Source organism: Vigna angularis, chromosome 8 (genome assembly GCF_016808095.1).
Source record: "Vigna angularis cultivar LongXiaoDou No.4 chromosome 8, ASM1680809v1, whole genome shotgun sequence".
Lineage (NCBI taxonomy): Eukaryota > Viridiplantae > Streptophyta > Magnoliopsida > Fabales > Fabaceae > Vigna > Vigna angularis.
The window spans coordinates 35,121,914-35,148,761 of NC_068977.1; the positions used below are offsets into that span (position 1 = coordinate 35,121,914).

General features: G+C 34.7%; 5 protein-coding genes, 1 long non-coding RNA gene and 1 other non-coding gene across 10 annotated transcripts; 6 read left to right on the forward strand and 1 right to left on the reverse strand.

The window, feature by feature from the left end:
• Window positions 1–81: 81 nt before the first annotated feature.
• Window positions 82–3,854, forward strand: LOC108345724 (protein LIKE COV 1). The gene is made up of 7 exons (XM_017584443.1): window positions 82–358; window positions 868–920; window positions 1,648–1,757; window positions 2,094–2,261; window positions 2,349–2,446; window positions 2,788–2,914; window positions 3,465–3,854. Exons 1-7 carry the CDS (start codon window positions 212–214, stop codon window positions 3,560–3,562), a joined length of 801 nt encoding a protein of 266 aa, XP_017439932.1. The 5' UTR covers window positions 82–211; the 3' UTR covers window positions 3,563–3,854.
• Window positions 3,855–5,034: 1,180 nt separating this feature from the next.
• On the forward strand, window positions 5,035–8,885 carry LOC108345723 (protein LIKE COV 1). Its single transcript, XM_017584441.2, has 7 exons — window positions 5,035–5,327; window positions 5,872–5,924; window positions 6,636–6,745; window positions 7,088–7,255; window positions 7,351–7,448; window positions 8,349–8,475; window positions 8,679–8,885. The coding sequence occupies exons 1-7, from the start codon at window positions 5,172–5,174 to the stop codon at window positions 8,774–8,776; spliced, it is 810 nt and encodes a 269-aa protein (XP_017439930.1). The 5' UTR covers window positions 5,035–5,171; the 3' UTR covers window positions 8,777–8,885.
• Window positions 8,886–9,550: 665 nt separating this feature from the next.
• LOC108343768 (uncharacterized) lies at window positions 9,551–10,623 on the forward strand. Its single transcript, XR_001833520.2, has 2 exons — window positions 9,551–9,718; window positions 9,814–10,623. It is a non-coding gene; the product is annotated as an uncharacterized LOC108343768 (long non-coding RNA).
• LOC128193844 (small nucleolar RNA Z43) lies at window positions 9,829–9,927 on the forward strand. The gene has a single exon (XR_008245153.1). It is a non-coding gene; the product is annotated as a small nucleolar RNA Z43 (small nucleolar RNA).
• A 929-nt stretch (window positions 10,624–11,552) lies between the features above and the next one.
• Window positions 11,553–14,168, forward strand: LOC108343767 (uncharacterized). Its single transcript, XM_017582143.2, has 3 exons — window positions 11,553–12,312; window positions 13,353–13,538; window positions 13,691–14,168. Exons 1-3 carry the CDS (start codon window positions 11,857–11,859, stop codon window positions 13,967–13,969), a joined length of 921 nt encoding a protein of 306 aa, XP_017437632.1. The 5' UTR covers window positions 11,553–11,856; the 3' UTR covers window positions 13,970–14,168.
• A 722-nt stretch (window positions 14,169–14,890) lies between these two features.
• On the reverse strand, window positions 14,891–19,459 carry LOC108345732 (uncharacterized). Of its 2 annotated transcripts, XM_052867565.1 has the most exons (4): window positions 19,166–19,305; window positions 17,985–18,281; window positions 15,819–16,113; window positions 14,891–15,644 (listed from the first exon to the last, which is right to left on the reverse strand). In XM_052867565.1, exons 2-4 carry the CDS (start codon window positions 18,166–18,168, stop codon window positions 15,023–15,025), a joined length of 1,101 nt encoding a protein of 366 aa, XP_052723525.1. In that variant the 5' UTR covers window positions 18,169–18,281; window positions 19,166–19,305; the 3' UTR covers window positions 14,891–15,022. The 2 variants fall into 2 exon arrangements, with proteins under 2 accessions (XP_052723525.1, XP_017439942.1); XM_017584453.2 differs by lacking the exon at window positions 17,985–18,281 and having other exon boundaries at window positions 19,166–19,459.
• A 1,106-nt stretch (window positions 19,460–20,565) lies between these two features.
• Window positions 20,566–26,322, forward strand: LOC108345599 (probable plastidic glucose transporter 2). Of its 3 annotated transcripts, none has more exons than XM_017584218.2 (14): window positions 20,566–20,892; window positions 21,560–21,675; window positions 22,051–22,162; window positions 22,271–22,338; window positions 22,431–22,563; window positions 23,111–23,210; window positions 23,301–23,413; window positions 23,497–23,590; window positions 24,023–24,176; window positions 24,298–24,441; window positions 24,529–24,602; window positions 24,872–24,960; window positions 25,377–25,491; window positions 25,735–26,322. In XM_017584218.2, the coding sequence occupies exons 2-14, from the start codon at window positions 21,582–21,584 to the stop codon at window positions 25,915–25,917; spliced, it is 1,473 nt and encodes a 490-aa protein (XP_017439707.1). In that variant the 5' UTR covers window positions 20,566–20,892; window positions 21,560–21,581; the 3' UTR covers window positions 25,918–26,322. The 3 variants fall into 3 exon arrangements, with proteins under 3 accessions (XP_017439707.1, XP_017439706.1, XP_052723526.1); XM_017584217.2 differs by having other exon boundaries at window positions 20,567–20,892; window positions 21,563–21,675; XM_052867566.1 differs by lacking the exons at window positions 20,566–20,892; window positions 22,271–22,338 and having other exon boundaries at window positions 21,563–21,675.
• Window positions 26,323–26,848: the final 526 nt, after the last annotated feature.

Consider the following 26,848-nt stretch of genomic DNA (forward strand, 5'->3'; position numbering starts at 1 on the left):
AAACACAGAGTCATAAACTGGAATATTCAAAGACAGATAGAATTAAAATATATTTTAGGAAAATAAAATTATAATAGAAAAATTAGAAAAGGAAGCGAAGACCAAATGTGAATTACAGCTTTGGACTCTCCGAAGAACGCAAGGAAGAACGGAGAGTTTCAGAAACTTCAGAAAGGTTTTTGCGTTTTGAGTTACCAAACGCCGTCGTTTAATGGGCGATGACAAATCCTCCATGGCCATCACCACTAGAGACAGAGATCGAGAGCTTCTCATACCCGTCGCCGACACCGCCGTCCCCGCCGCCTCACTTTCCCCCAAGCCACCCTCGTCGTCGTCCGCGCATCATGCTGGACGCGAGGTGATCTCTTTGTTCACTGTTTTTCATTTAGGGTTTTCAATTCGCCACTCGTTTCCCCTTTTTTATGCAATTCGCTCAACCTGGACTGTTTTGAATGTGTTGGGTTGGGGGATTTACTTTAAAGTTTTTACTTTGACTTGAATTGTGCTTTTTTGGGGACGAACCAGTTAGGCATTGAGGAGTTAATAGTGTCTTGTTGAGAGCAGTGTGTGGCTTCAAGAGAATGAAGATTTAAGTGAATGATAGTCCGAGTTTGTTTCATGAATCATCGAATTGTATTCAAACTGAAAAGTGATAGCAAAATTGTAATAAAGTGAAGCCATCTAGTCCTAACTATTACACCTAAGTAGAAAGAAATTTAGGTGCATGTATTGGGTGTAAATATTCATTTTTGTTTTCGTGGTTTTGAATACCAGAGAAGAGTTATAGGTTGCATAGGATAATTTGCTATACCTTCTTAACTATTTATCTGACAGATTGCTCTTTTTTCCTGTTTCTGTCATTTGTAGACTTTTTTCAAAGTTATTAGAAGCTGGGCATCAAAAAAGTTCATGACAGGATGGTGCGTGATTCTTCTGTCCATCATCTTGATATTTAATCATTGATACATGAGATGTATTGCATTTTCCTACACATGATACTGTTTATGCTTTCTGAATGAATTTGCCTCGTGCATTCTTTGAGATGCTGGTTTATTTTCATAATTTTTTATCTTCACTTTATTTCTACATGCATATTTTCTATTTTTTATGTTGTATCGCAAAAGGAAAATTACAGAGCATAATAGTTGATTTCTGAATATGGGGAAGCTCTTCTTTTCTACATTACGGGAGGATATATATTCCTGGTGATATTACAAGAGTCCAAGTGATATCCTTCTTATTGGGAAATTTTAAATGAATGAAAATCCTGGGTTCTATATTCTGAAGACTGTAAATCTCAAAGTTGCTTACCGGGCACCAGATACTATTATGCACTCTTTTATGACAATTCTCAACACAAGTGCCGCAAAAGTATGTAACAATCTCATTGCTATCTTGTCACTTTATTTGAACTAAAAGGACAACATGATGGAGAAATAATAGGTTTTAAGTCATTAATGATGATTTAATATGGATGCTTGCTCCTAAGAAGAATACGTGTTCTTGTCAGTATACCTCTCACTGCTTGTACATATCTATGGTTTGCTGAATTATGTTTGTTTACCTTATTTGTTTGGATCAGTGGTCGCATTGTCCTTTTCTAATTTCCAAAGTCCTTTGCTTGTCTCACAGTTAGTTCTTTTGCAGTGTCATTCTCTTTCCAATTGCTATCACCTTCTATATAACATGGTGGTTCATTCATTTTGTGGATGGATTTTTCTCTCCTATCTATGCTCAACTTGGAATTGATATTTTTGGTAAGTGATTATGTTTTATGGTATTTCACAATTAACTTTTACTCACGCAAAGATTGTAACAAAGTTCGTTTTTATACATCAACAACTTTTTCTTCTGGCAGGAATTGTTTTAAGATTTTTTTTTTTCACTTGAGACTGCTAAGATCATGGTTATTAAGTATTCTATTGTATTTGATGCATGTTTAAGTGAATTTATATTCGTAATATTTCTATATTTGTTGTCTTCTATATATTTTGGCCTGGAGTGAGTTGGATTATTTCATTGAGCGGCAAAACCTTTTTGAATTGATTTTATTGTTTGAAACTTGTTAACTCTATTTGCTAATATTTGGTCAGGTCTTGGTTTCATAACTTCCATAACTTTCATCTTCTTGGTTGGGGTTTTCATGTCATCATGGTTGGGTGCATCTGTCCTGGGCCTTGGGGAGTGGTTTATCAAGCGAATGCCACTTGTTCGTCATATTTATAATGCCTCCAAGCAGATCAGTGCTGCTATCTCTCCAGGTATGTGTTTGCCAACATGTAACTCTTAATTGGTATGAGTGAAAAATTGGATGAGAACAGTTTATGCTAACATGCATATTGTCACAGATCAAAATACACAAGCCTTCAAAGAAGTAGCTATCATACGGCATCCACGTATTGGAGAATATGCATTTGGATTCATCACCTCATCTGTTACTCTTCAGGTCTCTGAAACTTCGATGTTTAGAGTATTTTAAGTTAAGAGCATTTACTAGCATCATTTCTTGAGTCTGAGTTTGATTATAATTCCCTGGTGTCACTTAGTGCTATTCCTTGTCTATGATCCCATTATTATGATGTTATTTGATATTTAATTTAGCATTTTTTGTGTTCTTTTTCAATCATTGTGTATCTTAATACTGTACATACAATAAGCTAGGGAAAATTTCATTATTGGTAAGCAGATGATGCTTCATGTTTGATGAAACTGGTTCATGGTCAATTCATGATGATATCTGTGTTTACAAAGATTTTACACAGTATTAATTAAATATTTGTTTTACAGAACTATTCTGGGGACGAGGAGTTATACTGTGTCTATGTTCCTACAAATCATCTCTATATCGGTGATATATTTCTAGTCAACAGCAAAGATGTCATTAGGCCAAACTTATCAGTTCGAGAAGGAATTGGTGAGTGATTCTTTTTCATTTACTTGAAGTCTCAAATTACAGAGGTCAAAGCAGGCATATTTATTTTGCACTGTGGTAATATGGTTCTGTTACAAATACCAAGTTCCCTTCTGTGACTCTCTCCGGTCATGGTATACCAATATTTGAACTAACGACTTTTGGTCTTGCAAATTTGGAAGATAAATTTCAGAAAGGATAGTGGCTAAACGAGTAATGATAGTTATCTACACTTAGTCACATATTGTAAACATACCATTTTGGTTAATTTTTTGTATGACACTCCGGTCCTAACTCATAATATACACAGCATAGTGGCTAGATTCTGTAAGTACCCAAACATTATACGTGTGTCTATCATTTTCTAGGCTAGCTTTTGTACTTCAATTTGCAGGCAATGAATGTGTATACAAGTGTCTCTGTGTGTGTGTAATTTGTTTTTCTTGGGATATGACCTACTCTTAAAGATTCATCTCTAAAAGGCATAATAATAAGAATAATGAAGAAGAAGAATAACAATAATTCATTCCACTAATTTGTTTTGAAATTGCAGAAATTGTTGTTTCGGGAGGCATGTCAATGCCACAGATCCTATCAACGGTAGATTCACGCATCATACCAGGGGAGATAAGTAGAATCAACAGAAGCTGAGAGTTAAGAGCAGGGTAGTTATTCATGTTTCTGTTCCTTGGTGTCATATGAAGCCATCAGAATGACAATCCAATCATTGTGTTGCGGATGCAGTATTGAATTTACGTGATTGATTGCTGAGAAAGTGAGACTCTGATGGCTTGTGTAACATTGGTTTGTGTAAGAATGTAGAGTTTAGCATTTATTTGACAACCATACAAAATTCTAGTGTGCTTGGATTCTCGGATTTTTACCTGTGTATAATGTACTGCTTCTCTCCACTTGTTATAGCAATTCAATTTTGTAGCTCTCATTCATGGCTTTCAACTTCATGCAGTATATCTGTAAGATTGAGTCTGCACAAAAAGAAACAAGTTACAAAATATCGTCCTATAATTTTATCAAAGTTCACTTTAATCTCTTCGATCAAACGGTTAATGTATTACAATTTGTTTGAGTTTGTCTCAACAATTGCAAATGTTAAATCATTTCAATTGTTAACCATAAGTATACTCAATTTGGTAATTAATTTGATTTAGCATCGTATACTCTAATACATTCTTTTTACTATATTATTCATGTTGTTCACTTTCGTGCTAACGTCTGAGGTAGAAAATAAAAATATTATTTTTTAATTATGAAGACTGTAAAAGTCAATTTTGACGGGAAACTACTAAACCTATCCGTAGTGCATGACCATACAATAAGATCGATTGGGAGAGATCATCGACATAGGACGACTGGTCGAATATGTTGAAATTTACATCATACAATCTAAGTAAGCAGTGTAATGACCGCACAGACAGCAAAACAGAAAAATATTATATTTATTTTGTTGGGAACCTACAGGTATACCATGGACCCGTACAAAAATACCTAAACTCATAAAAGAATGTTTTGTAGAAATCCTTGACCATGAAATACAAATAATATCAATAAATAATAATTAAAAAAATAAGAATGTGATATATTAATTGAATGCATTCGACCGTATTACTTAACCATTCTGTAGGTACAATTTTTAATAGAAATATTTTGTTTCACTATTGTTACTTATTTAATGTTCAATTATATTTAAATCTATTGTAAATCTATAATGTGTAAATATAATACTCATTCCAGTGAAAAATAATTCGTTTGCAAAGTTTTCTCATTTTAGTAATTGTCAAATTAATTACGAAGAATGTCTAGAAAAGCTACAATTTTCCTTTGGGGATTCCGAAATAAATACAATTGTTAGAAATCCAACGTAATCAAGTGATTATTTAATAGGGTTTAATGCAGTATTGAAATTCAAACATGGACGACTTTTTAACATTTTTGTAGGAAATCCAAAATACTTAACACTGTAATTAAATGTCATTAATATAATATTAGAACTGGGTGTGACTTGTATAGATAAAGTCAGATTCGAATGTTCAAAAAAGATAGATAGAAATAAATCATATTATAAGAAAATAAAATATAAACAAATAAATAAAAAAAAAGAAAGAAAGAAAGTGAAGACCAAATGTGAATTGAAGGCTTTGAACTCTCCAAAGGACACACAACAGAGAAAAGAATTTTCAGAGAAGAGGTTTTGCATTTCGTGTTTTGAGTTTCGCGTTCAGTTCTCAAACGGCGTCGTTTCATGGGCGCTGAAAAATCCACCATGGCCATCACCACTAGGGACAGAGATCGAGAGCTTCTCATCCCCGTCGCCGCCGTCGAAGGCCCTGCCGCCTCTTCCTCCTTACCGTCGTCGTCCTCTTCGTCGTTGTCTTCCCCGCATCATGCTGGACGTGAGGTGATCTCTTCGATTTTAACCATTACAATTCATTCCGCTTCCCTTTTTCTTGTCTTTCTCAATTCGATCAATCTGGTCTTTTGTGAATGTATTGGGTTATGGGATTTACTTGAAAGTTTCTTCCTCGACTTTAATTGAGTTTTTCTTTTTTGGGATGAACCTGTTAGGGATTAGGGAATCAATTATTTCTTTGTCAAGAGCAGTGTGTAGCTTCAATAGGATAGAGATTTAAGTAGGTGTTAATCTGAGTTTGTATCATGATTCATCAAATCAAATTGTATTCAAAATAAAAAGGGGTAGCAAAACTAGCAACGAAAGAAGTGAAGCTATCTAGTGCTAGTTATTATAAATGGAGCAATGATTTAGTTTTACGTAAGTAAAAAGAAATGATTTAGTTGCATATTTTGGGAATGAATGTTTTATTTTTTATTTTTGTGTGGTTTGAATACCAAATAATAGTTATCGCGCTTTTTTATTTGCTCTGCCTTCTTAAGTATTTGTCTGACAGATTGCTATTTTATTTTGTTGATTCTGTCATTTGTAGACTTTTTCCAAAGTTATTAGAAGCTGGGCATCAAAAAAGTTCATGTCAGGATGGTGCGTGGTTCTTCTGTCCCAACATCTTGATAAACATGGTTGTATATGTATTGCATGCTCTTACATGTCATCTTGTATATGTTTCCTCCTGAATGAATTTTCCTTTTGCATAACTCGTCTTCTTTGATGTGATGGTTTTCTTTTTCTTGATTTTTTTTTTGTCTACATTTTATTTCTGCTGGCATCTTGTTGTTTATGGTGTTGCATTACAAACGAAAAGTTACAAAACATGCTAGGGCAAATATATATTCCTAGTAGTATTCGAAGAGTTCAACTGATACTTTTTTTTAACTAACAAATCTTAATTGAATGAAAATTCTAGGTTCTATAATCTAGAGACCATAGATCTCCAAATCACTTTCTGGACACCAGTTACTGTCCTGCACTCTTTTACAACAATTATCAACATAGTATGACAAAAATATGTAACAATCTCATTGCTATCTCATCACTTTGATTTAAATTAAAGGATAACACTGTGGAGAAATGGATAGTATTTATGTCATCAATGATGATTTAATAGTGGATACTTGCTCCTAGAAGAAGTTTTCTTGTCCAGTATAACCCTCTCTTCTTGTAATATGGGTTACTGAATTATGTTTGGTCACCTTTTTGTTTGGATCATTGCTCTATTTGTCCTTTTCAAATTCCCAAGGTTCTTAGTTTCTTTGTTGTTTAGTTGGCGATATCTCACTGCTAGTTCTTTTGCAGTGTCATTCTCTTTCCAATTGCTATCACCTTCTATATAACGTGGTGGTTTATTCATTTTGTGGATGGATTTTTCTCTCCTATCTATGCTCAACTTGGAATTAATGTTTTTGGTAAGTGCTCATGTTTTATGGTATTTAACAATTAATCTTATGTAAAGATTATAACAAAGTTCAATTTTTGGCTTGAAACTTAGTTTGTCTCGTGGCAGGGCTTTCCTAAATATCAAATTTTTCACTAAAAGCTGTTAAAATTATGGTTATTTATTATTACTTTTATGCATATTAAATGATTTTATATTCATAATATTCTTTTTCTTTATCTTCTCTATTTTTTTCCGAGTAGGTTGGACTATTTAAAGTTGAAATGTCCAATAGAGAAACAATACCATTTTTAATTATTTTTATTGTTTAGAACATTTTTACTGTTGACATTATTGGCTAATCATTGGTCAGGTCTTGGATTCATAACTTCCATAACTTTCATCTTCTTGGTTGGGGTTTTCATGTCATCATGGTTGGGTGCATCTGTCCTGGGTCTTGGGGAGTGGTTTATCAAGCGAATGCCACTTGTTCGTCATATTTATAATGCCTCCAAGCAGATTAGTGCAGCTATCTCTCCAGGTGTGTGTTTGCCAACATCTAGCTCTTGATTTTGATAACGGTACGAATGAAATATTGGATGAGAACAGTTTATGTTAAGGTGTATATTTTCACAGATCAAAACACACAAGCATTCAAAGAAGTAGCCATCATTCGGCATCCACGTATTGGAGAATATGCATTTGGGTTCATCACCTCCTTTGTTACCCTTCAGGTCTCTAAAACTTTGGTGTTTGGCAGATTTTAGGTTCAGAACATTTACTTGCATCAATGTTTGAATCAGATTCTCATTATGATTCCTTGCTGTTACTACTTTAGTTAGTTGTTTAATGTTACTTATAATGTAATTTTGGTTATTTTCTGATGGTGCTGTAGCAATTTAGTAAATAAATTTTTTGTCTTATTGGGCTGCTTCAAGCTTTTCAATAGTGATAGGATCTGATCTTTATTTTGCATGGTTGAGATGCATGCTCACTGGTCTTACTTTATGAATAATGCCTAGTTTGCCCAACCAATTCCTGGTTGGCTTGCCTTGATAAATAATAGAATTATAATTTTACATTATTGGCTATCTATTTATGAATAAGAGCTCTTTCATTGGCTGAGGTGATTGCAATTGCTTTTTAGTGCCCTTTGTGAAGTTCATAATCCTTTATGTTGGTTTCTATTTAGATTTTAGCTTTTTTTATGTGCCCTTTCAATTATTATGTATCTTAAACTTGTACAGGTGTTTTGGGTGAATTTCTCCGTAAACACTGAGAAGAGAAAGAAAAGAAAATTTAAAAGTAGCATCTCCATAAGCTAATTTGAAGAAGCTCTCACTGTTTTTCTAAATTTTGTATTTTTAACTTGTGCATAAGCTAAATTTATGTTATGAAGAAGGTTTTATCCTTTTTTTTTTTCTTTTCTCGTATAAGTGTTTACGGAGAAGCTCAGCCAACATGTATATACAAAATGCTAAAGGAAAGTTTCCATAAAGCTAAGCTTACAATGATTTGAGTTTGATGGAATGGAACCAGTTTATGGTCAACCATTGATGATTAGACGTGTTTATAAAGATTTTACACAGCATTGCATGTTGAGATTAATTTTTTTCATAATATTTCTTTTACAGAACTATTCTGTAGATGAGCAGTTATGTTGTGTCTATGTTCCTACAAATCATCTTTATATCGGTGATATATTTCTTGTCAGCGCCACAGATATCATTAGACCAAACCTGTCTGTTCGTGAAGGAATTGGTGAGTCATTTTTTTTTTCATATTTACATGTTTCTAGATGATGAAACTCCAATCTTAACTTCTAATGTACCAGATATTATCTAGATTGAATTTGTTTGGAGATTGCAGAAATCATTTCACCATCATTATGATTATCACTGTTATGATAATAATTCATTCCTCTCTAGTTTCATCATATGGTTGAATTTGTTTAAAATTTTCAGAAATTGTTGTCTCGGGAGGCATGTCAATGCCACAAGTCCTATCAACGCTTGATTCACGCATCATACCAGGAGAAATAAGTAGAATCATCAGAAGCTGAAAATGAAGGGCATAGATGTTCATTTTTACCTGTGTATAATGTACTGGTTTTCCACTTGTTATAGCAATCCATTTTTGCAGTGCTTATTAATTGATGACTTTCAACTTAATGTAGTGTTTCCTTCTATGCTGTTATCATTAACCAACTAACTAATCAATCTGCTACCAAACCTCATTAGCAGAATGTAAATTAAGGTTTACTTTGCACCTAAAGTCAAATCAAATAAGTTAGAAGTTATTGTTCTGTAATTTTCAGTGTGCCAAGCTACTTATACATTATTATAGTGAAAAAAAAATTATAAACTATCTATTAAAATAATCTTGTGTTTTTTTTAGTTGAAAGATAATGTTTATGCATACATTCAATATATATACCAGATTGTTACTTTTAACTTATATATATTGTATTTATTCTTTTATTAATTCTTCAGTATATTGCGTAAAAACTAAAATAAACACAAAAAATAAGATGTTAAAATGTGAATTCCGTACTAATAAATTAATCAAACTTAACTAACTTGTAATTCAGACAATTATACTATAAGTGACTAAATTATACACTAGTATTATAAATATGTTTGGTTCAACTATGTAATAAAAAATGAGTATTTCGTAAATAAAATTGGATGGGTTGATTATTTTCAAAATTGATTATCACTAATATTTTTTATGCAACGCAAGATATTTATTTTTTAGACTATTTTATTTTATTTTTTTATAAAAAAAATTAATCGGGTTGTAATTTATAATCTTGTCGGGTTGGTGGGCTGATGAACTGTTGTGGATCACTATCGGATACAAAAGCCCACTTATTATAATTGTTCCCAAAAGGCCCACCAAAGTTACTCTTTAAAACCCTAGCTAGCTCTTGGATTTGGAAATTGAGGTTGAAACCTATTTCTCAAGCTGCTTGCGTTCCTTGTTTTATCATTCTCTCTGTAAAGTTGGTATTTTTATCCCTATCTTCGTCTTTCAGCTTCTGCGATTCATGTTTTTACTTCTATTTCTCTTTTATGGACACGCTTTGTTTCTTAGCAGTTGAAACACAGAAAGGGACAGTGACGATTTTGATTGAAAGGTCTCGTTCGTCGTAATAGCCCTAATCGGGCCTTGCCGACCAATCTGATATATCACCACCCATATTCTGAGCCCCTTTTCTGTTTGAATCAATTTTCTTTCTTTTTCGGTTAATGGCTGTCAGTTTTCACGAAAAATGAATGTTTTTGTTTTGCTTAGGTTTGTCTCTGATGTTGGATGTGCTGATCAGAGGTTTGTTTTGTATGTTTTGGCCAATGATTAAATGATTGAATATAGACAAGCATATGTCTGAACTTATTCAATGTTGATTCATCTAATCTTCTCTATGAGGCCACCATTTCTACTTTTGAAACCCTAATTGTGAATCTTTATATGAACTTTTGAAGTTCATTATCCATTGAGTTTTTTTAAATGTATATTGTGTTTTTCTTCTAATTATTCTTTCATGAACCGATTTTTTCTTCTGATAAATTTTTCACTTTTGATTATTACTTTTCATTGATTTTTCCTAGAGGTTAATCATTCACAGAAATGAATGAGAGAATATGTAAAAGAAAATGACATTCTTGAAATTTTATTTTTCTCGACTTGTAGCAAATTCTTGAGTACCCATTTCAAATAAATTTTATACACTGTTTAGAAAAAAGTATTTTTTTTCTGATTTATTTATTCCATCTTTATTTTTGATAAAAAAAATCAGAAAATAACATAAAATAAAACATATGATTAGAATGACAATATAAGAAAAAAGATGATAAGAATGACAATATAAGAAAAAATGATAAGAATGACAATATAAGAAAAAAAGATGATTAAGAAAAAAGAAGATAACAATGACATTATAAGAAAAAAGATGATAACAAATGACAATATAAGAAAAAAGAGATAAAAAGATTATTTAATAAGGTATATAAAATAAAGATGGATATATATTATTATTCATTAAAAAAGAAAAAAATGTGACGTCAGTAATTTCTGAATCTGTACTGATTTAAATACTAAAGTTCCATAAGGATTTATTGAATAATTTTGAAAAACAATTTAATTTAATCTTACTTTTCTAGTAGAATATGTTTATGGGAAAACGTAGGACGTTTTTGATAACCAAATCAAACATACTTTAATTAATTAATACTTCAGTTTTATTTACATCAATCCGAAATAAAATAATTTTAGATTAAATTGATTACATATTAAATGCGAGAGAAATTTACAATTTAACGATAGTTTAAATAAATAGTTAAAAAATCCAAATTTATTATATATATAGTTTTCTATATTCAATAATTTTTCCCATATCTATTCTTTTTATAAAATTTTTAGATGTGTCTGTGTAAGCCACAGCAACTCATATACTCCAATGCTAAAAAAAATTAAGCAACTCTCTTTAGAATTAAAAAAATCCTCTTAATATTAATTAAAAAAGTTATATTAGTTTTGTCTAAATTTTATAAAGTAATACTAAATTAACACTTGACACACAGTACAAAATAAAATAAATATAAAAAATTAACTTTTATATATTTAAAGAAAAATAATATCAAAATGTAAAAAATTTATGTGATTAAAAATATTATATTAATTAAATATTTCTTACTAATGTGTGTATTATACTTTTGTTATTTTTAAACTGAAGGAATGAAAAAGGACAAAACAGAGAAACTGCAGTGGCAGTAGTACACTGGAATGTGTATCTGAAAAGCACCAAACGACGTCGTATCAAGTTTTCAGATTCTTTCTGTAAATACTGTATCTGTATCTCACACGACATTGCACAAACTTCCTTAAACCAACAGCTGTGAATGATTCATTATCAATCACTCTGTTCTGTCTCACTTCACTAAACCTTCTTCTTATGTGTTCTCTCTCATTTTCCCCATCATCCCAATTCTTCACCTTTTCCTCTGCAACATTCAATCCATCACTTTCTTCCTTACCCACCACCTTTTCTTTCTACAATTTCAGATTCCCTCACCCGGCAACAGTTAAATTTCTCATCTTGCTGCAGGATTTTCATCTGGGTCATTTTTTCAGTGCACCACCATGATGCACGCGAAGACCGACTCCGATGTCACCAGCATGGACACGTCGTCGTCGCCGAAGCGCGCCGTGTACTACGTGCAGAGTCCGTCGCGGGATTCTCACGACGGCGACAAGTCCTCGACGATGCACGCGACGCCGGCGTTTAACAGCCCCACGGACTCGCCCTCGCACCACTCCTTCGGCCACCACTCCAGGGCGTCCTCTTCGAGCAGAGTGTCGGGGTCCTTCAACATTGCCACTTGGGGGAAGAAAGCGAACCGCAAACGTGGCGGCGAGAAAGGGTGGCCGGAGGGCAAGGTGATTGAGGAAGAGGAAGGGCATTATGGGGAGAGAGAAGGATTATCTAGGAGGACTCAGATCTTCGTTGGGGTTGTTGGATTGGCCTTGATTTTCACTATGTTTTGTTTGATCATTGGTGTGGTTGCCAGGCATTTCAAAGTTCGTGTCAGTGTTAAGGTACAGCATACCAGTGAGTGACATGGATGGTTGATGCTGTTTTTTAAATTCAAGAATATTGCCACTTGCTTTAATTTAATTTTAAATTCAGTAGATAAATGCAGGGTTGACTTTGAACGTGTGTATTATAGTTTATAATAATGTTTACTTTTAAATTGTGTTAATTAGAGAATAGATCTTTTAATGTTTGTCTAATGTAGTAGTTAGTAGGAATCGATTACTGTATGTATTTTGCAGCAGATTTGGGACCAGAGGGGTTTGACTGTAACAGAAGGATTAGTCTCTTGTAACATGATAAACTAATTATTTGTTAAAAGAGATACTAATGTTCAGTGTGTGATATGCTTTTAAACAGAACTATTTTTGAAGGAAGACACATGTAAGAAAAGATAGATATGGATTTAGGGTGATGTGTGAGACAAGAAAGAATATTGAATGAGACACTCATGTGGTGTGATTTGTGAAACTGAGACTAGACTTGTGATCTGTTAGGAGAAAGGTACATTCTGGAGATAAACAAGAAAAATAAACGAAATTTGTTTACTTGTATTAGCTTCCTAATAAAACATATCCTTAATGGTTAAAGTCATAGTCTCGTAGCATATATAGTCCAAGTTTCGTTTGGGATAAAAAGTTACTGCAGTTGATTTACTGGAATTCTGGAGATGTGACAGAAATTGTGTTTAGGTTTTATGTAATCATCTAGTTTCAGTGATGTTCACTTATTTATTGCACACTTGTAAAGCTATTACTCTAACAACATATTTTTTTAAAGAAAAATAGGCATTGGAGAGAAGAGAAGATAGAGTAGAAGTTGAGATCATGAGAATTATATTTACAGAAGGACATTGATTGAGTTCAAGATTATGCAAGTTGTGCCTACTCATTGATTCTTTGTTTGTTCATTCTTTTTAATTTTTCCTGCTAATTTAGAATTGCTTGTACCTCATACTCACAATAAGTGCCTTGTTAAAAATTTTAATCTTCATTTATCCACTGCTGGTTATATATCCTTATAGGTTACTGTTATTTCTTTGCAGAGTTTGACATTACACAACTTCTACTTCGGAGAAGGAGCAGACATGACAGGAGTACCATCCAAGATGCTGACAGTAAATTGCTCAGTGAGAATGAAAGTGCATAACCCCGCAACCTTTTTCGGCATTCATGTCAGCTCTAAGGAAGTAAATCTCATGTATTCAGAGATCACAGTTGCATCTGGTGAGGTAAGAAAATAAACTCTAATATCAAAGACTGGCCACTGCTGTTTGATTGAGAAGGGTTGGTTTGAGAGTAATGCTATAGTTCTGCTTCTAATGTTGATAATGACCACCATTCTTAACTGTTAAATTCCATGTTTACATACACATTGCTGCAGCTGAAGAATCAATATCTACCGAGAAAGGGTACACGGAATGTGTCTGTGAATCTGCAAGGAAGCAAGGTTCCTTTGTATGGTGCTGGTGCAAGTTTAACTGGCTTGGTGGACAATGGAAAAGTACCTGTGACTCTTGTATTTGAAGTTAGATCAATAGGGAATGTTGTTGGGAAGTTGGTGAGGTCCAAACATAGAAGGCATGTGTCTTGCTCAGTTGCTATTGATTCACACAACAATGGACCCATCAAACTTAAAGAGAATGCATGCACATACAATTGAGTGGTTTTGGTTTAGCAGTAACCAGTTTCCTGTGTGCCTTTTCAATTCATTCTGCTGGTTTTGTATTTGCCGTGAAACAACAAATAGGGTGACAGAAATACTATAGTTTATATTATAGATAGCTTTGGTGGTGCAATTTTGGGCACATGAGATTTGAAAATCAGTTTATTGGAATAGTATAATCTCTTTTCCCTTCTTCCTACCTGTTGGCGTCTGGTTTATCTGCCATTTGGTCATACTTTTTTTCTTCTGATTTTAAAAAAATAAATAAAACCCAAGAGGACATGATTGGCTAGTGAAGAATTTAAGAGTAAATTAAACTATGCATGACTAATTTTTGTATTTAGTAGGAATTAAAATACTTTATCCAAAAGAAATTAAAATCTAATAAACTTAAATCGTCTTATTTAAGTTAAACATTTGAAAAAAAATTTAAAATTGCAATTACAATATATTGGAATTTTCTAAAAAAAAATTAAATTATCTGCCGAAGGCTATAATATTATTTGGGATTACGTTTTCTAAAACTGTGGTATGAATTTGGTAATCTGAACCTATGAGAAATTCAAACTGTTAAAAGAGAACGTTAATATTGAAATTTAACATCTTACGTCATAGAGGGCGGAGTGAAAATTATAGAATGGAAGAATGAATACCTTAAACTGAATCCAACACTCATTACTTGATAATGCATTAAAAAAATAAAATTATTCTGTCGATCGTCATTCTAACATATTTCCAAGCACATCTAATTCACATTGTTTAATATTCTAGTCCGTAGGTATTATCCTGACCTTATCTAGCTGCCTAGAGGAGAAAAAGAAGAATAAAAAACGAAGTGAATATTCTCACCCAAAATTTGGAGTCAAAAAAACACGTACTCAGCACTTTCAAACAGTGACAAATCCGAGGCAAAAAAGATGAAGGAGAATAAAACAAACCGATAAACTCAAAAATATTCAGAAGATCCAGGAACTAATCTCTCAAATTCTTCATCTCCACATCTAATGAAGCTAATATTAGTTACATCACAAAGTACATAAACACCAGCAACTAATACATTCCTCCAATTCTATCTCGTCCCATACCACGCCTATCATCTCTTCCACGGCTGACAAATGTATCTCGACGATAATCTTTAGGTGGTAGGCCACCTCTTATTGGAGAACGGCTTCTCTCTCTCACATCACGAGCCCACCGACCATTGCGATGGTGAGGAAGGGAAGGCAAAAGAGGTGCAGGGGGTGACAGTGGCCTCCTTTCAAATCCTTTCCTTTCATCAGGGAAGGCATCTCTTCCACGGTCTCTGTTATCCCATTCCAGTGGAGGTGGTGCTCTATCAAACTTGTTTCTCCCCCTATAGGCATCTTCCATGTAATCCATTCGCTCTCTACGGACGTGTGGGTCTGGAAACCTGCTTTCTTGCCTGAGGGGTGGCAGAGCAGCAGATCCATACTCTCTAGGGCCATCTCTTGCCAGCCCACGAGGTGGAGATCTATAGCCATTCAGAGTCCTTTCAGGAGAGCGGTCAATGGGAGGTCCAGGATAGCGTCTAGGAGGAGCGTGAAGTGGTGGAGGTGCAGGATAAGCCCTTCGGGGACTTCTAGCAGGGGCATTGCGAGATCTATTACAGCTGTTACAGTGGTCACGCCTCGCAAAGTTAAGATTACCACACCTGCAAAATAGAAGAAATCATCTCCAGTCTCCACAAAATGACTAGCTATTTGGATATTTAATAAAACCCAGAATTCTAAATTTCAAAACTTTGGCTTGAGTAATCACAATAAAAAGTAATTTCAATCATGAAAATCTGATCACGATCAAAATTCAGAAAGAATTGTGAACTTACAAGGGATCGGGACAAAACCAGTCTCCCTCTCTAGGACGCACATTGGGATTATTTCTACCATTGGTTTCCCCTCTAGCAAGTCCAGAAACAAAGCCATGCCCATCAAAAGCTCTACCTATTGGCCTACCACCTACCCTACCTCGACCATACGGAGGTGAAGGGTGTCTATATCTTCCAGGATCTCTCCCACCACCGAATCCACGGCTTCTTGACAGGTAATTATAATCAGAACCAAAACGGTGATCTGCATCTCTTCGGTGAACTGGAGAGGAGGAACCTGCACGAATTCTATATCCTGGGAAAACAAAGACAGCAAAGTTTGAGGATAAGTGACTTACTGGAAGTGTGGGAAAATTCAGCATTGCAATCTACAGTAGAATCCAATAATATTGTGATAATGCAACTGTCATATAATCAGTTTGATATTCCAAAGGGGAAGGCTATCTATCACCACACAGGGCTCCTCCTCCTCATAGATATGAAAATTAAAAAGTGTGAAGAGCGCAGGAAGTTTAGATCATAACACCTTCAATGTCACATCCCAAACACCAGATCCATACTACCCTAAAGCAAACAAGTTCTATGAGCAAAATTTTCCACTAAGTTACTTCCTTTGTATGGTTGACACCAATTCTTTCCATCTCCGAATGCTACCATACTATAGTTAAATGAACAAATCATGGAACCTAACAATCTGAAATATCAAATCCAAATTCAAATTTCAGAGCAACAACCTAGGCACTGCAGTATGTATGAGCCCAGTTCAAAATCTGGTTACAGGTATGAACTAACCCTAATAAAACTAATCCAAATGAATCATGATAAAAATTGGACCATCGTCATTTCCCCCTTTGGGAAGTTACTAAACTCAGGAGCACAAGATCAAAGTGTATGCCACAAGGATATAACCACCAACAAACACCACCAGTGTGTGAATAATCCCAAATTTCAATGCCTTGTTCCAATCTACCACTTGCTGGACTCGTTTTGGAACCATTTCTATTAGTATGCTATGACAGCCAGCCAAAAAGTAGATTTGAGCAATATAGTTGACCAGTTTGCAGAACATCATACACAGGAATGGTTCGGGCAGATAAATCCCATTGAAGCCATCAACAATGATGCCAGCAACCAATGCACCCTTTTTTCGGGATATTATTCATCCCCAGTTAACTTCAAAACAAGAGGAGAAATAAATTGGACAAAAAGTGTATTCCTAAGAGGATATGCATCTCTTTTCTGCACCATGTTGGTGTCCTCAGTCAATGGATCAACATGAAAAAAAAATAATAAGGATTCAGCAGAAGCTATGCAAAAAGTTCTTAAACTTCGATTGTGGAATTACTATACTGGAAAGAAGGCTTCCATGTTGTGAATAAAGAAAAATCTGAATCATCCCTAATTAACCACTCAACGAAGAAAATCCATAGAAACTAAAACGACAATCACCAGCCAAAAACAATCATTGCAAGGACTATTCCAAAAGTAACCCAGTACCAGGAATTGAAAAAACCAGGCGTTCAACAGCAAAATAACCAAATATAATAGATAAGATACTGTGAAGTATCATCAGTAAACATTGTCTTTCTGAAATGTCAGGTCAGCTCCAGTAAACGTAGCAAATAAGCAATCCACCCACCCACAAACACATCTTGTGGAAGAACCTAGAAATACCAGCCATCCACTGACTATAACTGCATGTTATTCACCAAAACCAGTTTGTAATAGGCAGTTTTGCTCTCCTACAGAAGCTATACAACAGCTTGATTACAGATGTTCCTAAACTTCACTTGTGAAATATTACTATTCTGGAAAGCAGCCTTCCATGTTGTCAACAAAGAACCATCTGAATTATCCCTAACCAACCACCCAACCAAAGAAGAAAAACCCATAGAAAACAACCAGCAGCAAAAGAAACTATCATTGCAACGATTATTCCAGAAGTAACCCAATATCCGGAAATGGAATAACCAGGAGTCCAATAACACAAATCAAATATAACCAATAACACTAGGAAGTTATCATCAGTAAACATTATCTTTCCAAAACGTGAGGTCAGCTTCCCCAATTAACCATAAGCTATTCACCAAAAGCAATGTAGTCAGTTTCAGCCCCCTACCAATCCTGTAACCATATTCATGTTCTAGTACATTGCCCACACTGTACCTTGTATGTCAATAACTTCAAATTGTATCTCAGATTGCTTTAAACTCAGCATTGTGTTAACTTTGACAGATATCCCAAACCAAACACATGACCGTGACTCAACTAGGCAAATGAGAACCCATGCAACAGATTCTGTGCTGCAAAAGCCCCCACAAGTATGTGTAGAACGGACTATTTCAATCATCCAACCCACTTATTAACCCTTCTATATTATAAAAATCTCAGAATATGACCCAAAGTGGAGTTCATGGTAACAAGCCTTCCCGAAGGCCCAGGATCTTGCAAGCAACATCAGAGCTGTAACACACAAATGCAAAGTTTATTCACAGTAGACACTCCATAATCGATAGGAGAGCCATATGTGGGCAAGTACACAACGAATACACAGCAAGATGTGACAAAAAACCCACATCTGTATAGATACAGTCGGTGAAAAGCAAAAAAGAGAAAGAAAACACGAAATGGCAGTTTTCATCTCACCAAACCCCAAAAAAGTAAATATAACAAATTCAAGTAACCAATTCAACATAAATTAAGCTTTACCCAAATAAACTTCACTGACGTGGGTTGGGGTTAATTCCGAGAAAAAAATGCTTATTTTCCATCATTTCTCTCATAAATCAGTCCTTCTCCAAATCCAATTATACTAGACATGCACTTCAAAAACTTACAACTACAACAAGAAAAAGGATTTTCGATTATCCACACATTTTGTTATTATCAGTGAACAAATGGCTAGATTATCGGTGTTATCGACAGTCAAGTTAATAACCCAATCAGATCCCAATATGCGAATGCCTATATACACAACAATATAAATTTCAGATTCAAGAAAAAGGGAAACAATATATTCTCAACAACAAAGCCCTGTTCCACTGGATGGGATTGGAAACATGGATCACACCTCGCCCTTCAGCTGAGTTGAAAACGATGTATATAGTTCAATGAAACAACAAAACCAAACAAATCACAAACTCACCAAATTATCACCGCTTTCAATCATTACTCCATTTTACACCGTACTACATTCCTATTTTCTTATTCACAAACCAATTCAACAGCAGCAAGGCACATAAACCGACAAAGCCAGTTCCCAAATCGATATTCCGAAACGGAAATTTTAAAAAACCTAACTCAACCACCCGCATCATTAGGCAATAGAGACGAGAGACGAAACAAACCAGGCTCATCGGGATATCGATCAGAGCGAGAATAGGGAGGAGGATGATCGCGGTGGAGTTCGCCGGGCTCGAAATCAGCGGCGCGGCCACCGGCGGCAGCCTCGTTGTGGGAAGGGCGGACGACGAGGCTGCTCAACAGAGGCTGGTGGTGATGCGGCGGCGCTTGTTCCTTGTCCCTGGAAGAAGCCATTATGATAACTATGCAGACTGCAAAGAAGGTTATTATAGCTTTTTTTTGTTCCGATTATGATCTATCTGTTTTTCCTCAGCATATAAACCCTAGATTCATTATATGCAATAATTAACCATTGGCGTTTACTATATTTTCAATTGAAATCACACAAAATCGGTTTTTTCTATATTTATTGTGCAACTCTTTTTTTTTCAAGGGTAAAATTTTTAATCTTATTTTTGTATTTTACAAATAAATTATTAATTTGTTAAACAAAAATAGAAAAAGAAAAACGAAAGAGAAGTGGAAGGTAGATTTAAACTTCTATCTGCACCCCATATATTCATCATGTAGACTCTTTTTTATCAGCCCTTTCTTTCATCAGCCATTTCTTTTCTGCACCCCATGTGCACCCATCAGATTCGTAAAAGACGAAACTACCCCTCTCCCTAGCAACCATTGTCACCAGTGTCACTTTCTTGCCTTTGTTTATGTGACGTGTCATAAATCAACTCAAAGAAAAAATGGAATATATATTTTGAAAATTATTTTTTATTTTCATATATAATTTTTCAAAATTTATGTGTTAACTAAATCATCAGTTTTTATTTTGTAGACCCTTCTAATAAACCATGTTGATCACTCTAAACTTACATCATGATGTAATATTGGAAGTGGTGCACGAGAGTAAGAAGAAGACAAGATCTAGACCATTAGTCCCCGAGGTGGTCCCCCCTTCACTCAACGCAACTGACACTTTATTTATGATTCAAGAAACAACCAAAAATACACTTGTCTTCATCCTAGCCCTACACTTAACTACTCCATTTTCTTAATAAAATTTAATTAATTATGAAAAAACACTTATTAGAAATTAATGGTTAGTAATGAAAAAATTTTAAAAATATTATGAAGATAAAAAAATATTTAAATTAATTTAAACTTAATATGATATGAGAGAATAAATTTAAAATATTTATTATTTGTTAAACATATTTATTGAATCATTTTCATATAAACCAAAGATAATATTAATTTATATAACTAATTTTATGATATTAAATTAAGTTTAATTTTTTTTTACGTATTAAATATTACGGTCATTTATATCTTATAAAATTATCTTCTCTCTTCCAACTAATTTCATAATTAAAAATGTAAAATCCTTCACCTTTAACCATTAAACTCTTCTTAATCAGTAATTATAATTTGATTAGAAGTGTTTCAGTGTTCCTGCTAAACTGTTCCTTTCTTCCTTTCTTTTTCACCCAACGAAGGAAACAACAAACCAGTATTCGTCAATTGGATTCCTTCTGTTTCCCTCTGTTTCCTTCGCGAATCACCACCAACCCACCGCGCACGTTAGCGACATCGCTTTCGTTTTGCGGTTGGTAACCGTTTCTCTTTCACCACCGTAACTATTTATTTCGATCTTCCCAACGCTAACAACCTCGCTCAGATTCTCCTTCATTCCTCTCTCTTTCTCGTGACCGAACGGAGGATCGCTCATTGGATTGCCACGATATTCACTTCATCCTTCTCTTTTTCAGCTCAGGTTTCGCTTTCTTTTTTTCTTTCTCTGCATTTTGTTCACTTTTTTCTGCTTGTTTGATCTCGTTTTACGTTATTTTTCATGATAAATTGCTCGTAAACTTTGTTCTGTTTCCTTTTTATTTGTTTCTGAGGAAAACAGGGGAACTCGTTTTCTGCTTAGGATCATCAAATTATTCATTGTTTTCTGCAGAGTGCATATCTGAAATAGCGATTATGTATATTTAAGGTTAAGTGTACGGATAAAGAAGTAAATAAAGTTTAACCGGATGATTTGCAGATAAACTGTCCATCTAGCGTCAATCTAGCTTGTTTTAGGTGATTTTTATGTGAATCAGTCCGGTAGAGATAGACTGCTAATAGTGTGATTTGTGAGTTTTAATGTTGATAATTGATGTTTGAAACTGTCTGATGAAGTTAAGTTGCAATATAGGTATTGTTGGTAAATTTATGTTGTGGGTGGTTGAAACTTTTCCAAGCATTCCTGCTGCAGCTATGGTTTTGTTTTATCAATTACGTATGCAGAACATACTTGAACTTCAACTTAAGCTTGGTTTATATTTTTTTTTCTTTGCTGGTTTTTCATGTGATGTATTTAGTTGACGACTATTTTCAATACATATGTTTAAAAATGTTACGTTCTAAATTTTGAGCTATGATTGTTCATGAAGCAGACAGGTAAAATATTGTCTAATGTGGGTGGGGCATCTTCGTGAAAATTCTTCCATGTACAAGCGTGCTCCTTCCAGAGATTATTCAACCATGGATGATGTGGAAGAAAACTTAGGTATGCACCCTTTATTCAAACATGGAGTATGCATTTCCGTTTTTCTTTTTTGTTTATCTGGCATCTATTAATTCCATTCCGTTGTGGAATACCTAACTTAAAAAGTAAAAACCTTTACAAGTAAACTATTGCCATCTTTCTAGCCTAATCATTTGAAGATTTCATTATTCAGAAGAATTGGCAGTTCATGTAATCTTGATATAAACAATAGCTGTGCTGTTGCAATTGTCTCTCTTATTGACGATAAACGATTTCAATTGGAAGCGATCATGAAATTTTCAGTAGAAAAGATGGCTTGGGTTTGTGATATAATGCAAATTCTGTTAGGTCTTCGATCGTGGTGGTTATTAACTATGCTATTTTAATGCTTGATAGATATTTTAGACAACGGCTTGGATAAGGGAACCTCAAATCCTTCATGGAAGCTTTCCTTACCTCATGTACTTGTGGCGACCATTTCTTCATTCCTTTTTGGATACCATCTCGGGTTTGTACTTTCATAGTTTCTCCTTCTTGTTGCACACTCTTGGATTGTTTGCTTTATAATCTAGAATCGAATGAAGACTTAAATTTTGATATTTTGTGTTATATTCAGAGTTGTTAATGAACCACTTGAGAGCATTTCTGTGGATCTTGGTTTCCATGGAAATACATTGGCAGAAGGTGGAAATGAAGATTCCAAAACCTGTGTTCAATTTAATTGCCTATTGTAAATTTCCCATTAATAGAATTGATTTTTCCCCTTTCAAATGAAGGTCTGGTGGTGAGCATATGTCTTGGTGGTGCCTTGATTGGATGTCTACTGAGTGGTTGGATTGCTGATGGGGTGGGACGGCGTAGGACTTTCCAGTTGTGTGCTCTGCCAATGATAATTGGTGCTTCTATGAGGTTACAGTTCTCGTTAATATAGAAATTATTTGTTTCATTTTATTTTTCTCATGGGGTAAACGGAAATTTTCTTTGCACTTTATTCAACCAATTTGTTGGTTTGAATTGTTTTCTCTAGGTTTATCTATGGACTACTATGGAAACATAGAATGGTTTATTACTTCTATTTTGTGTCCTCTGATGTAATAGCATAAATGGACCTCATTGCCATCTTATGGTTTCCATATGGCCTCTTTACCCATTATGATATCTTCAAGTTATTTTGTTGGTTCTAAGAAAGAACTCAAGCCTTCTTTCATATATTTCATGCATATGATGTCTATAATAATTAAATAACATAGCATAACGTATCTCCATTTCTATAAATTTATAGATTACGAGTGGGCAGCAAGAAGACCTTTAGTTTTGATTTAAGGGGGCCCCAAGTTTAAATTTCCTTACTATTATTTCACTACTTTCACTTCGTTCAAATGAAAATTTTTTATTTTTATGTTTTCCAATACAAATTCTTAGGACTATTTCTTATTGGAAAATGGTGCATTTTCAGTGCGGCTACAAACAACTTGTTTGGCATGCTTGTGGGAAGGTTGTTTGTTGGAACTGGGTTGGGCCTGGGCCCTCCCATTGCCTCTCTGTATGTGACAGAGGTATGTTGATCACTAAATTGTTGCATCTGTCTTATTGACTAGGGTGAAAGCTAACTTGATTATTCATGTGGTTACTCTCTTAAATGGCAGGTTTCTCCTGCTTTTGTGCGGGGAACCTATGGAGCTTTCATCCAGATTGCAACATGCCTTGGTCTAATGGGAGCTTTATTTATTGGAATCCCTGTCAAAGATATACCTGGATGGTATCATATCAACTTACTTCATGTCATGATGTAACATATTTTTATTCATGATTTAAAAGCTCACCCTGAATTTTTTCACGCAGGTGGCGGGTTTGTTTCTGGGTATCTACCATTCCAGCTGCTATACTCGCTGCAGCTATGGTCTTCTGCGCAGAGAGTCCACATTGGTTATACAAGGTTGATGCCTATTCTAATATTATTTCATCTTAGATAGTATCTCCTCATATTTATAACTTTTGGTATCTACATTTGTTTTGAACCCTTGATGTCTCAATGTTAACCATGCTAACTAATTCTCAATATTTATTTCCTTCCTATCAAACATTATCACTTCTTTGCATGTCCTCTCTATCCCATTTAATAGAAGACTTTAGGAGTAGTGTCATAGTGGCTAACATTGCCCATGTCTCTTTTTATCCTTGTCAGGCATAGTTTGGAATAATTTTGGTTTCTTATCACTCAACAATACAATAGGGAGGACCACTAATATTTGATGTTGTAGTTCTTGGAAAGTTCATTCTTACTCGTAATTTTGAGTGCTCATCCCTTGATCCATTTGACTTCTATCCTTCATTTAATGCTTGATTATTCCTCTTTGTTGTGATGTAGCAAGGAAGAACTGCTGAAGCAGAAACTGAGTTTGAGAGACTGCTAGGTGTATCGGAAGCAAAATTTGCTATGTCAGAGTTATCAAAGGTAGATAGAGGAGATGACACTGATTCTGTGAAGCTGTCAGAGTTGCTACATGGTCGTCATTCTAAAGGTATGTATTTTCCTGGTTTGTCCCTATGATTGTCGTGAGTAGACTTGCCATTGTTGTTCCCTTGGTACTGGTTTGCTTAGGTTTCCCAAAGTTATTTTTTATTCACGAGTTCGTTTTGCAGTTGTTTTTATTGGATCAACCCTATTTGCTTTACAACAGCTATCTGGTATAAATGCTGTGTTTTATTTCTCTTCCACTGTTTTTAAAAGTGCTGGAGTGCCATCAGACATTGCAAATGTCTGCATAGGAATCGCTAATTTGGCAGGTATCAGTATCTTCTGGTTGACAGGATATTGATTTAAATTATGGTGTTTTTCTATTCTCTAATGCTTATCCCCGGAACTTTCCTCAGGATCTATCATTTCAATGGGTTTGATGGATAAACTTGGAAGGAAGGTTCTACTTTTCTGGAGTTTCTTTGGCATGGTAAATTACTTGTAGTTGTTTTATTGTTTATGTGAAGGATCACCCCCATGAAAATATGGGACTCATGTAGTACTTACACTGTTTTAAATCCTGACTTGGTGTTTGTAGTGATGAAGAGAGAGATGCTTTTTAGAATATGAGCTGGTGCAAGTGCATAACATTACAAAATTCCTTTTTGTTTTGTTGCAGTGTTTGTATTGTAGTTGACTAGAAGATAAAGTTGGCTATTAATCAGGAAGTTGTTTGTTCTGTATTTTTTACTTGTGTAGGCAATAGCAATGATGCTTCAAGCCACAGGAGCAACTTCACTTGTATCAAACGTGGGAACTCTGTACTTTTCTGTTGGGGGCATGTTACTGTGAGTATGCAACTATGCTTATTAATATGGATCACCCTAGATACTTCATAATGCAAATCATAAATAAAATTAAAATAGTGTTTCTACTTGTGAACTTTCAAGGGAGAATTATTAAGGATCTCTTCTATTTAAAAAAAAAAATCATGGCAGTTAAACTAATACAAACAAGCCAAATTCGAAGAGAATACGACTGTATGAGAACATCCTCTTACTTTGTATAAAAGACAATTGAGGATGAAATGACTATAAAGTGAAACTTCCGCATCAAATTCTGTAATGTCCTCATTGATCACGATCTAGCAGTTCCATGAAGTTTACAATTCACTTGGAACAGTCACTTTAGCCTATGGGTGCATACAAAGGTCATTTGGGAAGACACTGCTATGATATGAACACTTTATACTTCTTTTATGCAGGTTTGTCTTCACATTTGCTCTTGGGGCTGGTCCGGTTCCAGGTCTCCTCCTACCTGAAATCTTTCCAAGTCGAATCAGAGCCAAAGCCATGGCAGTCTGTATGTCAGTGCATTGGGTAATTTTTTTCTGAAATTTTCTATTATATGAAATGGAATCAGTTTGGCCGGTTATGTTCTACGGTTCTTTATTGATTCTACACATTTTGGTTGAATCAATTAAACGAGGCCCGCTCAAATTCCCTGCTTCTTTGCAAACTACTGAAACTGTTATCATTCTCTGATCTCATAATGACTTAGAAAGAGGTCGAAAGTCAGTATTTGCGGAATCTTCTCTCATTAGATTAAATGGTCTTGTACAGGTCATAAATTTCTTTGTTGGCCTACTGTTCTTGCGTTTGCTGGAGAAACTCGGTCCGCAACTGCTTTACTCTATGTTTGCTACTTTTTGCATCATGGCGGTAATTTTTGTAAAACGAAATGTGGTGGAAACCAAAGGGAAGTCACTTCATGAAATTGAGATTGCACTTCTTCCCCAAGATTAGAGCTTCACTCATTGATTTCTGTAATTTTGCTTAGTTTCCGCTGAGCAGATTGTTTCATCTGTTTTGGTTGACTAGCTTAGCAATACAAGGGGAAGCCAAGGCAAGAACTAGGCATAGAACATTAGTACGAAGATTTGAAGTGAAGAGGTTTCAGGTATTATGGGTGGCTGTTTTTGTAATGGATACATAGCGGCTTACAACACCCTTCTGATGTTTTCGTGGCTTGTGATTCTCTGATTTCGCATCCACTTAAAGGAAGACATACGTATGACTTGTGTAATATTCATCGAGGGGGATCTATGCACCCTGTTATATACACATATTTACAGCACTTCATCATGTAATATTTTGTGTCTGTACGTGACATTATTTTTAATTACTTGAATTGTGACCCATTTTGGATAAGGATTAGTCTGGCATGAGTTCTATCACTGCGTATATCGAGGAAAATGGGCTGAAGATATTGCACAAGAAATAATTATGAAATTTGCCTAACGATATTGTTTTCTGTTTATGGATAGTTGCCTCAGTGGGTATCAACGAAATTGATGGTTCATTCCTCAATAAATCTTTGAAGTTTGAACCTGGTTTAGAGCTTCTTGTTTGCATTCTCTTCCATTTAAATAAATTAAAAAAGAAAAATGCAAAATTCTTGTATTAGCTTTGAATTACATTTGCCCATATTTTCAGATAGAATAGCACAACTTATTTTTACATTTTAAAGTCCATCACCAATATTACAAGGGACCAATTTTCCGGTGGAATAATTCTAGCATGGGATTGGAAAAAGTATAGTTCGAACTTGGCATCTTAATTTCACCCGTCGACATAAATTGAACGTAGCTTAAACGCTACGGGCTAGATAATAGACACGTTGTCCTTGTCACCGGAATGCAGGATTTTGGCACTTAGCAACATTTTACATGATAGC

What these genes read in the sequence shown, in the direction of transcription:
- LOC108345732 (XM_017584453.2), bottom strand. Translation starts at nt 19,355, where the DNA reads ATGGCTTCTTCCAGGGACAAGGAACAAGCGCCGCCGCATCACCACCAG. An exon ending in TCGATATCCCGATGAGCCTG is followed by an intron (nt 16,114 to 19,165) that starts GTTTGTTTCGTC and finishes TTGTTTTCCCAG; the next exon opens with GATATAGAATTCGTGCAGGT. An exon ending in TGGTTTTGTCCCGATCCCTT is followed by an intron (nt 15,645 to 15,818) that starts GTAAGTTCACAA and finishes TCTATTTTGCAG; the next exon opens with GTGTGGTAATCTTAACTTTG.
- LOC108345724 (XM_017584443.1), top strand. Translation starts at nt 212, where the DNA reads ATGGGCGATGACAAATCCTCCATGGCCATCACCACTAGAGACAGAGAT. An exon ending in CGCATCATGCTGGACGCGAG is followed by an intron (nt 359 to 867) that starts GTGATCTCTTTG and finishes TGTCATTTGTAG; the next exon opens with ACTTTTTTCAAAGTTATTAG. An exon ending in CCTCATCTGTTACTCTTCAG is followed by an intron (nt 2,447 to 2,787) that starts GTCTCTGAAACT and finishes TTTGTTTTACAG; the next exon opens with AACTATTCTGGGGACGAGGA.
- LOC108345723 (XM_017584441.2), top strand. Translation starts at nt 5,172, where the DNA reads ATGGGCGCTGAAAAATCCACCATGGCCATCACCACTAGGGACAGAGAT. An exon ending in AAAAAGTTCATGTCAGGATG is followed by an intron (nt 5,925 to 6,635) that starts GTGCGTGGTTCT and finishes GTTCTTTTGCAG; the next exon opens with TGTCATTCTCTTTCCAATTG. An exon ending in TAGTGCAGCTATCTCTCCAG is followed by an intron (nt 7,256 to 7,350) that starts GTGTGTGTTTGC and finishes ATATTTTCACAG; the next exon opens with ATCAAAACACACAAGCATTC.
- LOC108345599 (XM_017584218.2), top strand. Translation starts at nt 21,582, where the DNA reads ATGTGGGTGGGGCATCTTCGTGAAAATTCTTCCATGTACAAGCGTGCT. An exon ending in CTTTTTGGATACCATCTCGG is followed by an intron (nt 22,163 to 22,270) that starts GTTTGTACTTTC and finishes TGTTATATTCAG; the next exon opens with AGTTGTTAATGAACCACTTG. An exon ending in GTCCACATTGGTTATACAAG is followed by an intron (nt 23,591 to 24,022) that starts GTTGATGCCTAT and finishes GTTGTGATGTAG; the next exon opens with CAAGGAAGAACTGCTGAAGC.
- LOC108343767 (XM_017582143.2), top strand. Translation starts at nt 11,857, where the DNA reads ATGATGCACGCGAAGACCGACTCCGATGTCACCAGCATGGACACGTCG. An exon ending in AAGTTCGTGTCAGTGTTAAG is followed by an intron (nt 12,313 to 13,352) that starts GTACAGCATACC and finishes ATTTCTTTGCAG; the next exon opens with AGTTTGACATTACACAACTT. An exon ending in TCACAGTTGCATCTGGTGAG is followed by an intron (nt 13,539 to 13,690) that starts GTAAGAAAATAA and finishes ACATTGCTGCAG; the next exon opens with CTGAAGAATCAATATCTACC.